Source organism: Microplitis mediator, chromosome 4, assembly GCF_029852145.1.
Source record: "Microplitis mediator isolate UGA2020A chromosome 4, iyMicMedi2.1, whole genome shotgun sequence".
In the NCBI taxonomy this organism is placed as follows: domain Eukaryota; kingdom Metazoa; phylum Arthropoda; class Insecta; order Hymenoptera; family Braconidae; genus Microplitis; species Microplitis mediator.
Window position 1 is genome coordinate 10,355,480 of NC_079972.1, and position 16,951 is coordinate 10,372,430.

General features: G+C 32.1%; 1 protein-coding gene and 1 long non-coding RNA gene across 6 annotated transcripts in view; one reads left to right on the forward strand and one right to left on the reverse strand.

The window, feature by feature from the left end:
- LOC130666667 (uncharacterized) overlaps positions 1-16,951 on the forward strand; it is a 215,993-nt gene that overhangs the window by 45,481 nt on the left and 153,561 nt on the right. The window lies entirely within an intron of this gene.
- LOC130666665 (uncharacterized) overlaps positions 14,788-16,951 on the reverse strand; it is a 218,262-nt gene continuing 216,098 nt past the window's right edge. The window contains exon 6 of the mRNA XM_057467864.1: positions 14,788-15,204. Within this exon, the coding sequence (XP_057323847.1) occupies positions 15,189-15,204 (16 nt within the window). The 3' untranslated portion in view covers positions 14,788-15,188. The remainder of the gene's footprint in view (positions 15,205-16,951) is intronic.

The window sequence follows — 16,951 nt, forward strand, 5'->3', positions numbered from 1 at the left end:
CCGGTGTAGATATTTTTTACTGGTATTAAAATATTTTACTTTGTGAATATTTTTACTTACTCGATCACTGTACTTGTTAATAAATGATATTTTTTATTAATTTTCATTAAGAACTGACATTTTTTGTGTTTTATAATCTTTAAAGTTAATACTTCAAGCGGGCGCAGTTTACTCCGCTTTTACACCGGTATTTTAACACCGCGGAATTACGCCTCCGATCACGGAAAAAAATTTCCTGTTGCTGCAACAGGAGGCATTCATGTTGCAGCAACAGGATTTTCCTGCAGCTGCAACAGGAGACAGCCATGTTGCAGAAACAAAAAAAATCCTGTTGCGACAACAGGATTTTTTCCTGTTGCTGCAACAGGAGGCATTCATGTTGCAGCAACAGTGAATTTATTTTCTGTGTACACCGGTGTAATTTCATTTTAACACCGGGTGGAGTTAAAATGAGTCCATTTTTAACACCGCTCTTTTTACAGTGTATATAATGACAATGGTAATGATAATTTATATTTCTCGAGTAAAAGAATAAAAGCAAAGGGAATTATTGTTTACAGAAAATAAAAATAAACTTTTTAAATCCAACTCGACGAGACTGAAAAAGACTTGGCTTATATTTTTTATCTCTGCTGATCTCATAGAACTAGCTCGGGCACTTTTTACTCAGATGTTTTTTTAAAAGCCTTTTGAGCTTCCAGCAAGCTTTCTTCAACGTTAGTAGTTTTTTAAAGTTTATAACTAAAATCAGAGTGGAGATAAAATCTTATGTTTATTTTTTTAAAATAAATTAAATTTTCATGAGCGAAAATTTTTATATATTTATCTAATTGTGCTTTCGAAATATTAATTAATTTTTCTGTTTTATTTTTAATGTGAAAAAAAAGTCGATGTCATCGACTTTTAAATGAGTTGGCGTTAAAAAAAGTCGAAAAAAAAATATAATAATAATAACTCAGATGTTCTTATCTATAAACACGCAAGTAAGGATTTTAGTGAGAACTCAATTTCAGAGTTCTTTGTAGAAAAATATACAAAGAAATCTTCAGCGAGCATTGAACTTTCATACAATCCAATTTTCGGATCTTTTAATTTCCCATTAACGTTCAACAGAAATTAATTTTTCGTTTTTTCATAAATCAATAATCTATATTATTAAAAGAATAAGGAAAATTTTGTTCCCGCCATATCTATATGATAGAATTAGTTAATGTTATTGAAATTGGTATTATTAGATAGGTCTTGACTTGAATTCATGCCTTTTCATAATTTAAACTCTTTTTAATTGCCAAGTATTGAGATAAAAAGATTTATCTATATCATTCGAATTACATTTAAATTACGCGAGAAAAATGACGATTGTATTTATTTTCTTTAAATAAATTAATACTTTAATTATTCTGTCACTAAATATGACTGAATGTCACTGAATTTATAGCTATATTATTTATATCGCGTTACTTATTCCAAAATGACAGATTTTTATAATCCCTTTTGGTTTTAGGAAGCTTCAAAAGCCAAAAAAGTGTGCATAGAAAAAAAAAGGATTCATTGAAACAACAAATCTTTACTCGCCTAAAGAAAATTTTTACTTACCCCAAGAAATTTTTTGAATTTTGAATTGAAAACAAAAATTTATTTAGAACTAGAAAAAATTACTTGGTGCAAGGAATTATTTCTTGACCAAAAAAATCTTTTCTCGCCCCAAGACAATTTTTGTATTTAATTGATAATGCATAAAATTTCTTGGTGCAAATTAAAATTTTTTGCGGCAAGAAATCCTTTTTTTCTGCGTATTTATAAATTTAGTAGTGATATTTGGGCAGTCACGTAGTGCAGGTTGCTCGTTACTTTACTAAAAAACGAATTCCCATTCGTCGTTAATTTCGATAAAAGCCTTATATATTTATCTCTTATTTAATTTTAATCACAAATTTGATATCATAAAAGTATATTTATAAACTCAGACATTTCAATATCTAACAAAATTACAGAAATTATTTATTTAAATTTTCGCGGCACCGCAACTTATTTTAAGGCATTAATTGAATTTATTTATTGAAAACCAATATTCGCTATTGTAAAATATTGATGATACTTATTTTAAATTTGAATGTACGAGTAATTTTGATACACTGCTAGTCAATAAATAACCGAATCAAAATTGATGCAGACAGTAATGAATTGTTAATTAGCTAATTGCCAATAATCAACTGTCTCCTCAATAATCAATTGCTATATATTGAAGTACGGGTCATTAAACCAGAGCAAACGTCCAGTTAATTACAAAAATAAATATAAAGTTAACATTTAATAATATAAATAGAGTAATTAACAGCATTAAAGCTAGATAAAATGTTAAGATTTAGTGTGAAAAATGAAGTGACCCAAAATAGTGGAGCTGTGCACTGGCATGAATAATACATGGACGTTTTTCGAGGACTCGTGAATAAATTAAGCGAATAATTGAGCGTGATTAAAATTCCTGGAGCTTATAAAATTTTATCATGCATCATTATTAACATATTTTCTCGTAAAATTATTTGCTAACTATGAAAGGAAAGTTTATAACCGATGGGACCAAATAATAGCCGTTGATAAGTATTAATTAAACGATGCGTGGTCAAAAGCAGGTGATATATCTTGCCTGAACTATAAATTTCCTCGACGCTCTGTCACTCCTGATACTCCCTTGGCCGCACTCGAGCTTTTCATTAATCAGCGGGTGGTCCTCCGATAAATCTTCCTGGCGCCGGAGTAAGACCTCGTGAGCAACAGAGAGAGAGAGAAAGAGACCGAGAGAGAGTCAACGCCTTTATTAGAAATTATGCGATACTCGAGTAATAGTAGTAGTGTATATCTATAACAACTCTGGCGTATCTTGACCTCTCGGGTATACAATTTAAGCTCAATAAAATTCAACAAGAGTTATATTACGGTAAAATAATAATTATTAGCTAAATAAATATTTTATACAAACAATACAAGTTGAAGTAATGTTTACTTAACAGTGTAATAATAGCGTTGTTAATTGCAATGAATAAACAAATCCAATTATGTAAAGAAGCGGTCTTTCTATATTCATTGTTAAAAGTTTATCGAGGGCTCGAAGAGGTTCTTTTGTTTGGAAAACTAAAGCGAACGAGATGCTTGACGGAAGTTGATGAAAGCCGACGTTTTGTCCTGTATATATGCATAGCATCTCTCAAACATTAAAGTTCGAAGGGTCTGTCAAGTATTTTTGGTTTTTACAGTAGGACTGGATAGAAAAAGAGGGGCTGAAAGTGGCGTTAGTCAAGGATCAAGGCCAGTTCTAGATCTATGTATTTATTTATAGACGTCTGTGAGTATGTATGTGTGTAAAATGTATGTCGATTGTGTTTAGTCACCCTTGGAGCTAGATAACGAATTGCCGTTTGACATAGTCTAGATTTAGGACCGGTTTAATCAGCCGTTTACCCTGCGGGGACGCCCGTCGAGCTACCGAATAAGCAACAGTGCTCGCACTACACTTATCCACTAAATTAATCTAATTTCTTTGGATGTATAGACCCGAATTCGGTAACCGTCTGTCGTCTACTGAACTTTCCAATTATCCAGTTGAACAAAATTATCATCCAAGCTTGCGCTTGAAATTATCCTTGATGTTAATTTAAACTGCGCGAAAGGCATATGCCGAGTTTCAAAGTTTTCCCCATCAAAGCTCAATGGACTAGACATTTCTGTGACTACTATACATATATATTTATATATAAATATAGAGATATATATGTTAGTAGATTTTACAATCGAATTGAGTCGGAAAATCGAAATGATGAGTACGCCTACAAAACCTGGGTGCAACATGTATACTCTCTCAACTCTAGTGTCTGCTCTGACTAGTTGGGTGCAATGCCAATTGCAGTCGTACGTTTCGCTGTGGTTTAATTAAGCTCACCTGATTTGCATGTTAGTTAAGGTTTTTTGCCTTGCGGGAAAATCCCCAGAGTCAATATACCAATCGCACCAATCAGTACGACGAATTAGACAAACCCCATTAGCCAAAAATAAATTAAAACAAGAGCATCCACGTTGAGCTACTTTTACTTTTTTACTTCAACAAAATCACTGATTTCATTTCGAGTACTAAAAGAGATAATTATCACGAGAACGTGTGAGGATTTGTATTTAATTCTTGACAAAATAAATGCCCTAGGGTTTTTTATATCTTAAACCACTTTATGAATTAAATTAAAAATATAAAAGCCTCGGAGAAAAATTTTTCATGTCTCGTTAAAGGATTTTGGGGGGATAGAAATTTTATATAAAAAATTATTGAATGATATAAAAAAGGTTTTTGTATACAGACAGCTTGACTTTTATAGCCCTGACATAATTTAGACGTAAAAAAAATTTGATATAAAATGATAGTGACTTAGTGGCATAAATCTTAAATATTTCATATCTAAACATATTGACAGTTGTGCTGCGTCATTGAATTCTTAATATTGTCGTCGTTTGTGCTCAATTTATTCTCCGTATATATAAGCTTATGACTCATGTTCAATCATCTAAATCTATTCTCTTTTCCACCCTCCGTCACAAGTTTTCACGCAGAATCCTTCGATTCATTCATAATGTCACGAAAATGGGCAAATATACTTTTATATTAAGTTTTTAGATTTATGCGTCACTGTATGACTGAATTATTTTTCCGCCAATACTCTAACTTATTTCTTTACTCATACATACACATAAGTATATTAAAAAAAAAAAAATATATATATATATACATAATTCATATCAGAAGAATTTAACTTTCGCGTGTATGTCATCACGAGAAATTTGTCTCTCACAAGTTGACTCGCACCATTGCACTTGAAATCCCGGCGAGTTAAGTTGAACGAGAGGCAACGGGCCGTAAGATCGTAGACTATACAAGTCATACTGTATGAGTCATGGTCCAATCGCCGGCATTCATCTTCCCTGGATCTCGACAACGCATTTTTCTCCCGTTTCCTCCTCGTTTTCCTCAATACACATTTTTATTCTTATTCTCTTACGTTTCATTTCTTCTTTTTTTTCTCTTTCCTGATCCAGGGGATTTCCCGTTCGTACATGTCGTCTGTCCTCACACAAAGCCACCCTTCTATTCTCGTGTGCACTGAGACGCCGATGCGAAAAATGGGGTGAGATCCCACACATTTGCTACAGAAATTTTATGACCATCTCGAACTCGCCAACTTCAGTACATGTTGTTTTTCAATTTTACGTTATTTTGCTCATCCCTCTCTTTTTTTTATTTTTTTTTCCTCTCCTAAGTCTCTTTATTCTTTCTATCCGAAACTTTTATTATATTTTTGCCCGGCCTATAAATAGGATTGCCTGGTGACAAATTGCACGTATAAACGTGCAAATATCAAATTTCGACAGTAGCGGCAGGCTCGAGAGTGACATGACGAACGAATGAATTGCTCTAGATATATATGTACCCACTGCTAAGAGACAGTAAGCGAGAGATGTATATATGTTGAGAGTACGTTATCGAGTTGTATGTTTTGCATGAATTTTCCATAATTTTACTGCACGTCACGTGCCAACTGGTACGTGTACAACCCCTACGGGTTTAAAGTTGCCAAAATATCTTTCCTATATATTTATGTATGTATGTATAGAAAATAGTATATTTATGTAGGTACATACTATTCATAAATATGGATATATTTATGTTACTTTTAAGAGACGTATAAGCTTACATAGAAGCCCATAAATGAACTAATTCACTACACAGACATACATCCACTTTTGTGCGACTCCTGCAACTCTACGCGACAACACCCATGAGACGAACCACAGACAGTAGTAATTTCGCGGTCGAGTTACTCACGTGAGAGTATCAATTATTGGACATTGTCGAGTGTGAAATGGAGGATGAAAAAAAATTACGAATGACGTGGAAAGAATATATGATTTTAAAACTACACGATAAATTATTTACTCGAGATTACAGGGAGTTAAATTTATTGTTTTTTGAATTATTTTTATGTACAAATTGTAATTTTTGAAGGGTTTTTTTTTTGCACGACTCATGATGCGAAGCATCAGAGTGTGCTTTACGATCGAAAAATTTTCTTCACCTCCTTTCGGCAACTATTTCAATTATTATACCCTTGTTAGTTCATTGAATCAAGATATTTTGCATACTATTTTGAAGATAATTTAATGAAGATTAGTTCCATAACTTTAAAAAATTTATTTAGTTCAATAAAAACGGAAAAAACATCAAAATAGTTTAAAAAAATTTCCTGTCCAAGTATAAAACCCGTATACATGATAATTTGCGAAAAAATCCAGTAATTGAATCAAATTTTTTTAAGAAAAATTCTTTAATAGATTTGTAGGTCCCCTATTGCAAATGGCTAGGTAACTCAGTGTCGTTTAATTACAATTAATAAAATAAAAAAAAGGCTGTATAACTATATCTATATATATTAGGGTGTGCCATTTTGAGGCGACTTTTTTTTTTCAACAAAAAAACAGGCTGAAAACTTGAGGGAAGGTGAGAAAAGAAGCCTGTTGAAGGCAGAGCTCTTAATATTAATATTGAGAGGTGCCTATTTCTAATTTTCCATTTTCCGTTTAAATAACATGGGAAAAAAATTTTTTTACTTTTTTATTTTTCTAGCTCGGCATTCGCACCTCATATAAATAAGTCCATAGCATAATCTTGTAGAGAATTTAATGCTCTACAAAAAAGGTCTCTTATCATTTTTTGACAAAATCATCCATTCGAAAGCTATTGGAGCTGGAAGTCAAATCTATAATAAAGTTTTCAGATCTTTTTACTTTTCCAGCAAAACTATCAAACTTATCAAAAAATGTCATAGAATCTTTTTTATAGACAATTTTATTCTCTACAAATTATTTTCAGTAAAGTTTTTTGAAATTCCGCATTTTTGTCTAGTTATTTTCATTTTAATATTAAGTTCTCAGAATAGATTAGAAGACTATTATTTTTACGAGCTTGGTATTAAAATGAAAATAACTAGGAAACAATGCGGAATTTCAAAAAGCTTTACTGAAAATAATTTGTAGAGAATAAAATTGTCTATAAAAAAGATTCTATGACATTTTTTGATAAGTTTGATAGTTTTGCTGGAAAAGTAAAAAGATCTGGAAACTTTATTATAGATTTGACTTCCAGCTCCAATAGCTTTCGAATGGATGGATTTATCAAAAAATGATAAGAGACCTTTTTTGTAGAGCATTAAATTCTCTACAAGATTATGCTATGGACTTATTTATATGAGGTGCGAATGCCGAGCTAGAAAAATAAAAAAGTAAAAAAATTTTTTTCCCATGTTATTTAAACGGAAAATGGAAAATTAGAAATAGGCACCTCTCAATATTAATATTAAGAGCTCTGCCTTCAACAGGCTTCTTTTCTCACCTTCCCTCAAGTTTTCAGCCTGTTTTTTTGTTGAAAAAAAAAAGTCGCCTCAAAATGGCACACCCTAATATATATCTATGCAAAATTAACATGTATGGTGATATATCTATACATTATACGTACATTCATCCCACCAGGGGCGCTTGCGCATTACCGTCCTAGTACAGCTGTTTTTTTTTGCTAATTGGTAAGCCTGAATTTTTTCAATTCAATTTTTTTTATTTTTTTTTTTTACATATATTTTTTTTTGTTATTAATCGAGATATTTTGAGTAGGTACTTTTATAATTATAAAAAAAATATTAATATAATTAAAAACAAAAAACAACAAATTTTAATGAAAGAAAATTGTATATATTTTAAATTTATTCGTGCTTCCCGCCATTTTTTTATTATTTCATAATAAATGAGCATTATGAGTCGTGCACTTTTGGATTTACGAAATTTTCTTTTTTTGTTATTTAAATTATATAATATCAACTAATTGGTGTAAAATGTAAAAAATAATTTAAGTAAAGTGTTTTGTGAATATTGCAAATTGGAGCTCACGATTCGTAGCACGCTTCCACTGGCTGCCAATTATCAAAATGAAGCACGAACGACGTTCTCGTTATGAATTCATTGTCTGGTGGTTCGACGGCAGGGGAAACGTTCCCTTTCGTCGAACACGTGATATACATTGATAAATAATTAACAATTTGTAATAATTCGGCTCATTAACGAACAACAAACAATGAGATATGAGCATTGTTACTATCTCACATTTCACAATTCAATAATTACATTTCCATGTACTTTTTTTTTATCGTCATTATACTATTCAATTGATATTTTATTTGTAAATTATATCTCGTGATAAATAACCTGTTGGTTTTATCTTTTTAAATTTATTTATATATTTAACATTAAAAACATTTTAATCAAAGAGCTTTTTTTCATTGACTGTATACATTTTCATAAATGTAGTGACAAAAAAATTAAAAAAAATTCCGTTTCTCTTTACTTTGACGTTGTGACTTTTGTTGAATAGAATTCATTGAAATTTAAAATTCATTAAAGGGATTTTTAATTATAAATTATATAAAAGCATTCATACAGATTAAATTAATTAAAATATCAGGAATAAAATTTGAATTCACATTTAATTATTTACATTAAAGCTTTTTTTATTTAATATATGACTAGACATATATTATGGTTATGAATTTTCAATTTAATATTTGGAATAACTGAAGAATGTTGTAATTTACCTTATTATCCATTCATGAGTACTGAAATATCTGGTGCATATTTTAATTTCGGTGCTTGAGAATCTAGCGGGTGGTATAAAATTGCATACTTAATTTATTTTAGTTTCGATAAAATTATAATATTTATTAATAATTAATTTGTTAGCTCGGAATTTAAAAACTATATTTATCTTTTATTAATAAAAAGTGGGATAAATTTAAAAGATGAGAGAGTTTTTTATTAATAATTTTTATTGCTCAATAAGCTTTTTGTAAATATGCTAACAAATGACGATAAAGTCTTTGAAAAGCTTTATTAAACTTTCACAGGACAAAGATTTACTTTATAGATATAGATAAAAAGAAGCCAATATAGATGCATGAGACAATATTCCTTGAAAAAGAGTCACAAGGACGCATGAGAATGAGCAGATTATTTGGGTCGCGACTACAAAAATAGGGGAGTAAAAAAGTATATGACAAGCGGTGATAGTGTTTCACAAAGCTGGGAAAATATAAATTTGTTTTGGGATCACTTCTCGGTCAACTGGCTGCATAAAAGATGTCTGACAACTCGTTATAATCTTGTAAAGCCAAATGAGATAAAAAGAGTCTACATGCGGCGAGGGAAAATTATTAAAAAATAAATATTATGATGGAAGTGTTCCAATTAGCTCGGAGTAACAACTCCTGATGAAAAACTTTCAAATAGAATAAACAATTTTATGTTCAAGTTTGTTTAATTTTTTGAATAGAAAAACATCTACACGAAAAAAACGAATTTCGTCTTGATAACAAAAGACGGGATAACGAAAGATTTTGTTATAATGACAAGCATGATTAGCTTACGGTAATAAATCAATTTGTTATAGGATAGAGGTACCGTTTTTGGTTACTTTAAAGCGAGTTTTAGACATTTAAAAAATTCAAATAAAATATTCAGTAAAAGACCCAATAACATAACCAATTTTTTAAATATGTCTAAAGATACTTCTATCCCATTATTAAAATGAAAATTTTATTTTCCACTTTTTCATTAATTAAAATAAAGGATTAAATGTCCAAAAATGGAGCAGGGGCCATAAATGGTACTTCTACTCTAGTAACAAATGAATTTGTGTCGTAATTAAGAAGTCGATTTGTTATGAGAACACATGATGTTTATTATAATAATATTTGCTACCGTAAGTAATCTTAGCTTATAATTACAAAAATTTTTGTTAATGCTACAAATTCATTCTGTTATTTTAACAAATCAGTTTTTTTATTGGAACACAACAGTTTTGTTACAGTTACAAACCATTGCTTGGCCTAACGAAAAATTTGCTAGCATTACAAAAACATTGTAATCCGAATGAATGCTTCGTTATCCGAATATTAAGGCAGAATTTTGTTACCGTAAGTTATCTTATCTTGTGCACAAATGAAGTTTTTTATTGCGAAATAGTAAGAACTTAGTAGTATTCATAAAAAAAGTTGTTTTTTATATTAAATTATTGTAAACTGTTAGTTCAGTACGATTTAAACGACAGACTGCTTATTTTGAAATTCAATTTCCGGATTCCACGGGGAAAACGGGTCCTCTAAGAAAATAAACGTCAATAGTCCGAGTTATTTTTACTAGTTTTACTTTTTTAAGTTCCCGCCAAGAAAATTGAAAATTTAAAAAAAAAAAGGAAGTTATTGGTTTTGGTCCGATTTTCGAAAACCGAGTTTTCAACAGATCTCAACGTTTTAAGGTCTTAGGAAGCTATTCTAATTTTCAAGATGATGTCCGAGAGTATGTATGTGTGTACGTACGTACGAACGTATATATGTAAATATTCTGTAATTCCGTAGAGATACGGACCTCGAGAAAATAATTTTTTTTTCTACTTATTTTAGGTTTTTTCGCGAGAATACGTCATAATAAACGATAAATGCTCATATTTTTGACACTTATTCCTAAAACGAACATAGTTAAGGGCTACCTTCGATGACAACAGTCACACGGTGTCCATGGTCCGAAACGGTCCATATCTCGGAGATACGGACCTCAAGAAACTAATTTTTGTTCTCGACCTATTGAAAATAACGTTTTCAAGCTCGTTGAGCTTGAAATCAGGGGAAAGTTTTGGGGCTGGCCCGGAGGGTTTACCGAATTCCAGATTTCTTGGCTTCCAAATAAGTATTCAGTATAAATATGATCCAGCCATAAAAAAAATTTCAAAAGTAGGGCAAAGTGGTCTTCCCTCAAAAAATCAAACTTTTACATTTCTTCTGAAACCATCTCCTTTGATCGTAGTATCATCCTATAATGTCCGTGTTGCTCTTGTGTGCAATTTCCTAAAAAACTTTACTATCTCAGAAACATAAAACTGAATTATAGTAAATACTAGTGTATGTGATAGCTATTAAGAAGACCACGAAAGTCTTATAAAGTTAACTTTTATGAAGGTTATGTTGGCGTAGTTATTGTTTACCCGGTGTATCGCAGCTTACCCGAATCAACATTCCACCAATTTTCATTTACTATTACTTTGAGCTCTAGCATAGTTGGGACTAAATATACTCTGATGCTACCCTGGATTTCAGACTAGCATACGTATATACAGATATATATCTATATATATTTATATCGCTGGTTTCCGTCGGGGAAACTACAGTTTCGAAGGATAACAGTACAGTGAAAGTTAGTTGGCAAGTAATCGTTGGAAAACGTGCTCCTCGCGTATATACTATACACAGCATAAAGCGATGAACGCGGTGCAATCATGGGATATCGGGAGAGAATAGCAAAGGGGTTGAAAGGTCTTGCGGAATCCATGGGGAGCGCTCGAGGGTTTATTTACTTTATGCGATTACGTTGGGATGAGACCAACCTTACTACTCGTATTACGAGTAGTCAAGTCCTCGAGTAAGAGAAGCACCAACCAAGAACTGCCGAGAGTACCTCTGGCTCTTCTATAACTTTTATTAAAAGAAAAAATATAATATTCGTCCTTTAATCTTGGCATCTCGACAAGCCCTTTGAATCGTCCACCATCCACCATTTCATTTATATTTTAACTTTTCTATACTGTTATATTTGTTTGTTTTTTTATAAACTTTCAGCACAAACTTGTTCATATTTTATCATGTTATGTTTTTCAGAGAATTACCTTTGATCTTGTCGATGAGAATGAATAAGAGCTTTTAACATAATTGACCTGACTGACACTCTATGTCTTATATTCAGTCTTTAATAAATAATATTTATAAATTACATTTATAAAGTATGAATGAAAATTTATTAAATAAGTGTCAAAAGTACGCAGAAACTCTTTACTTTACGTCTTATTTCTTTAAATTTTAATCTGGATCTACTTTCACGTGTATATTCTCACACAGTAAAAGATGAAACTTTTGTACGAGTTCTGTTTCGCACGAGAAAGTAATTTGCATTATGAAATTGCGATGTCTCTTCTGAGACTCTTGTTGATAACATCTTCGATCGAGTTACCAGAGAGTAGATACAAAGTCTCTTTCCATCCACATCTAAGTCTTGAATAATAAATGTCAATCATTTCGAAGCCCCGCAAATTCTGATCTTACTATTGATTTATTTCAATGTATAGAATTTATAACTTGTCGGTTTTGTAAATAAGTAACGAGCCAATATCAAAATGGGTTATTAATAAATAGTGACAATTTATCTTATAGAAATTAAATTGATCACGAGACTGAGGCTTTGGCTGTAGTAAAAAATTTAAATGTCTGGCTGGGAAGGAAACAAATGAAATTTGAACCACGAGCAAATGAATTCTGATGAAATTCCAAGGTAGTTGAATTCGAAAAGCATCTAACAAGTTCCCTGAATTTTGGCATGACTCACTGGGGATATTTCTTGCATGACCTTATGTCCGGCATGTTGGTTACCGTTTTGGACATAGTCCGTAGCAGTACACCGGAATTTAGTGGAAGAGGAATAGAAGTACTCATTGATTTTCTGGCGTACAACATCTCGTGCGGTCTTTTGACCACAGCTACAAATACTGTCTGCATTGCCGCAGTGTTTATTTTTTTAGTTGATGGTCTATCTCTTCACTCGTACGTATTACAGCCAGTAGCCAACAGCCAACAACCAGCAACCAGCGACCAGCTAGCTTGAGAAACTCTGGGAATAGGATACAGCCCATCCAGGGCTTGGCATTATAGACGAAAACCCGAGAGTTGTGGAGAGCAATCCCACAGAGATACACTCTGCAGCACTTGGATAACGTGACCATCCAGCCCGAGAACATAATCGAGTTCGTTCAAAATCACTCCACCGTGAATGTCCATCGGAGGCTTTTGGATATAAACCCATTTCATATAACTTTTACTACTCTACTTCATACTACCATTTCACTATATAACACTCGTTTTCCTTTTCTTTAAGACATTAATTTATTTTATAGCAACTGTATATTTTCATACACTTACTTTGCACTCAATTGAATTTCAAGTCAACTGAAAATTATCATGAATTATATTTATGTGACCTACAATACTTGATATTATACTTTTTTCAATTTCAATTTCGTCTTTTCCCATTATATTTAACGGTCATGTCCCACCGTTATCGTAATCTTTAAAAATATTATCACAATAATGTATACAGAGTTAAATTTGAATTCAAGTGAATAATCCAAGATCCGGGTCGATTCAATCCATAGCGAAGTTAAATAAAAAAAAGGACAAAGCCTCAGTGACGTTGACAAACGCTGAGTACACAGAAATAAAAAAAATAAATGATAAGAAATGAGTATGATTAATGAAGTGTTTTATCACATTCACACTCCAAGTTCAATTAAACATACCGTAAAAAATTAAAGAAGATAATTAATTGAATACTCAGTGGACCCCGGAAAATCTTCTGGGAAATAAAGCGAACATGTTAGATCTTTCTTCATCGTCATCATTATAATTACTACGGAATCAATAATAATAATAATCATAATAATAACAAAATTCACAATATTGAATTTCTTGGGTCTCTATACACAGAGCGGCCTGCGACTTCACGGTATACTGACTGCAATTAGCGTAAAACTATTATAAAGAAATTTAACCTTTATGTGTTGGCAGTAGGGTGCATTAACAAGGAAACATAAATAATGAAGGCTTGGCCTCACGTTTCCCTCGTTAGTGTGCTCTTTAAACACCAGAACATTATGGCGGTGGTGGCAACGACGACGGTGGTGGCAGTGCTGGCTAAACTTTTTCTTCATCACATCGTTAATAGAAACTTTTAAAAGAATATTTTAGCGCTTTCATCGCTCTCCAAGAGATAGGATACCGGGCGTACAAGAGACTACGGTGAGAAGTAGTTTTACCGCCAACTAGATAACGCGACTTACGATATTTTTGGTTTTAAATTTTCTCCCTAGTCTTCAACTTTTACTCATACTACTACTTTAACTAAAACTCTTATTCCTACTTTTACTTCTGCCCCTACTGCAGAGTAATTAAGTCAGGGATATTGGAGCGTATAATCATGGAATGTGAGCCGTCCAACTGACTTTTAACACTAGGATCATATCTATTGATCTGATTATTTTTTATTTTATTCATTTTTTTTTACTCTTTCACTCACTCGTTTTTCTCTCACCCTTGGATTTTCTGCCACCCAAGTAAAACGGCACCGGCATTGGTGGTTGGCCAAGAGTTTCTCGCAGTATGCTTCGTTGAACACCCTTTACTTTACTCACTCTGCTCTACTCCATCCATATACTATATACCTATACACGACTGCGTTCTTACTCGCGTGTAGCTGAAATGCCGCACTGGCACGTCAAGTCGGAAAATTACGAGGAAGGAAGGAGGTCCTTACGACGTGTCCGCTTGGCGAACAATGCAGAGGCCGAATTTAATGAAATAATACAATTCATGTATTGTATATATAGTGGAAGACTGAGTGAGGCCAAGGGTGAGAGGTTCAGAGCGGGGGTGAGGATGAGGGCGAGAATAAGGGCCTTTGGCATATTCACAGCGAGCCAAGAACATTTAGCTATACGACTGCCGTTATTCTCTATTAATATATTGTGCGATAGTGTTGAGCTTATCGGCTCATACTTCATTCATCTTTTATGAACACCGACAATTGTTCAATTTTTCCTTTAAAACCAATGCCAAGTACTCAAAATTCATGGGTATTAATTTATTAATTAAATGGTGTGAGGCATCATTTAGTATTTATTATATTACCCAGACTTATTGTAATAAATTCATTATTGATTATTATATTCAATTTGAAGTTGTATAGTTCTCGATAATTGAGAACTCGAGTTCTATAAATGAATTAGTGAAATTCACTGCGAATTAGTAGATAGTCACTATTTATTCAGCTATAAGTATATCACTAATTCAACCAGTGGCATACTTGTAGCTGGTTCTCACTGCACACTCACTAATGGCCGATTTCTTCATGGGAGAGATAAACTAGAGTTTGTTATTCGGCAGAGAAATTTATTCCGGGGTTAAAATTTCGATGGTTGTCTTCAACAAACCGACGGGTTAGCTATCCTATGGTCATGTATTCTTCGATCTAAAAAAAAATTTGTTACTTATTATTTGTTTATGCTAAATTATCTAAAGAAAATGCGAACTATTTTAATGACATTCTTCATTGCATCTGAGACGAAAGTGTCAAATTTTGAAAAATTAATAAAAAATATTTTTCGAATGAATAAATAACTGAAAAAATTCACACTGATATCAGTAAGTTAACTGCCAGGTATAAAGTCAGCCCAATATTTATCCTTAAGACAAAAATATTCGGGGGATATTTCTTAAACTAGTATGAAGAAAACAAAATCTCCAGTTAACTCACGTTAACTAACGGATGACTTTAATCGTAGAATAATTACGAGTGAAGAAATCGGCCATACTTCGGAATGAATTTCACTAATTCATTTTCAGAGAGAAAATATTTTTTATATAAAAAATTTGCGTTGCAAGATCTTAAAAAATAAATAAAATCACCGCTACTTATTTTTATCTTTTACACAATCTTTCCCGTTTCAAGAAGCCTTGAGAGAGTACTAATATATATATATCATAAAAGATATAAATGAGAAGATCAAATCGGAAAATTTCCTCCCTACTAACGTTCATAGAGGGAACTAGAAAAGTATAATGCTCCCAAGTGTATGGAGATATTGTATAAAGAGATACTACATAAGAAGCTGAAATAAGCTTATAATATAATACATGTAGTAAACATTTCAAAGAATAAATTAGATATCGGATTCTAAGGCTAATGCGTTCTCACATACGGATATATAATTTTATACTCCTGTGATGTGCTACACATGACACTTTTATTCAATGTTTCTATTATATGGGTGATGGGAATGTTACATTAGGAAGGAACTAAAATAAAGTGAGTGAGTGAAATTTAACAAAAGACGACAGCCAAGATCTAGACAAGTACAGAGTGTGTATAAAAGTATACACAACAGAATGATGAAAAGGATAGAATAAAAAAAACCACTTCCCCACGTTATTTTTACCAGAGTGCAAGTTTTATCTCGCTAAGTGTTTGTTTCTCAGTCAACTTGTCATTGCATCACTTTCTCAGATGTCTTAGAGAAAATCCAAGAGAACAAGTTACACAAAGATTTTTATTCACTATTATTATATTTTATCTAAAAAATTTTCATTTAACTTCCCGCTATGAAAATTGAAAATTTTCAGAAAAAGGGAAGTTATTGATTTCGGTCCGACTTTTTGAAAATCGAGTTCATCAGATCTTGACGTTTTGCGGTCTTAAGAAGCTATTCTGACTATTTTCGGATGAATGTCCGTGTGTGTGTGTGTGTGTGTATGTAAACTTTTTTTTCCGAGGATATCTTTGGGACGAATCAATCGATTTGAACATTTCTTACGATAATCGAAAAACCTCACTAAGACTTAGAACTGATTAGATTTTAGAGTCGATCGGTCAAGTAGTTTACAAATAAAATCTAAGTCTCACCAATTGTGCACGACTCTTAATGCGAAGCATTTATTTATTACTTACAAAGACGAATTTGATGTATTAAATAACTAAAAAAACATCAAAATGTAAAAAAAAAAATTTCCCGTAAGGCAGTGATCCAAAGAAGTGATCCAAAAAAGCCATTATTTGGATCACTTTTTTTTTTAAAAGATTATATTAGGGCTGAAGAAGAAGTGTGTCATAATTGGCCATCAAATTCGGCCCCGTTTCATTACAATTACTAAAAAGAACTTAACTACTTTGTATATCTATACATGTTTTTTACATATACTTTCGTCACACCAGTCGCGCC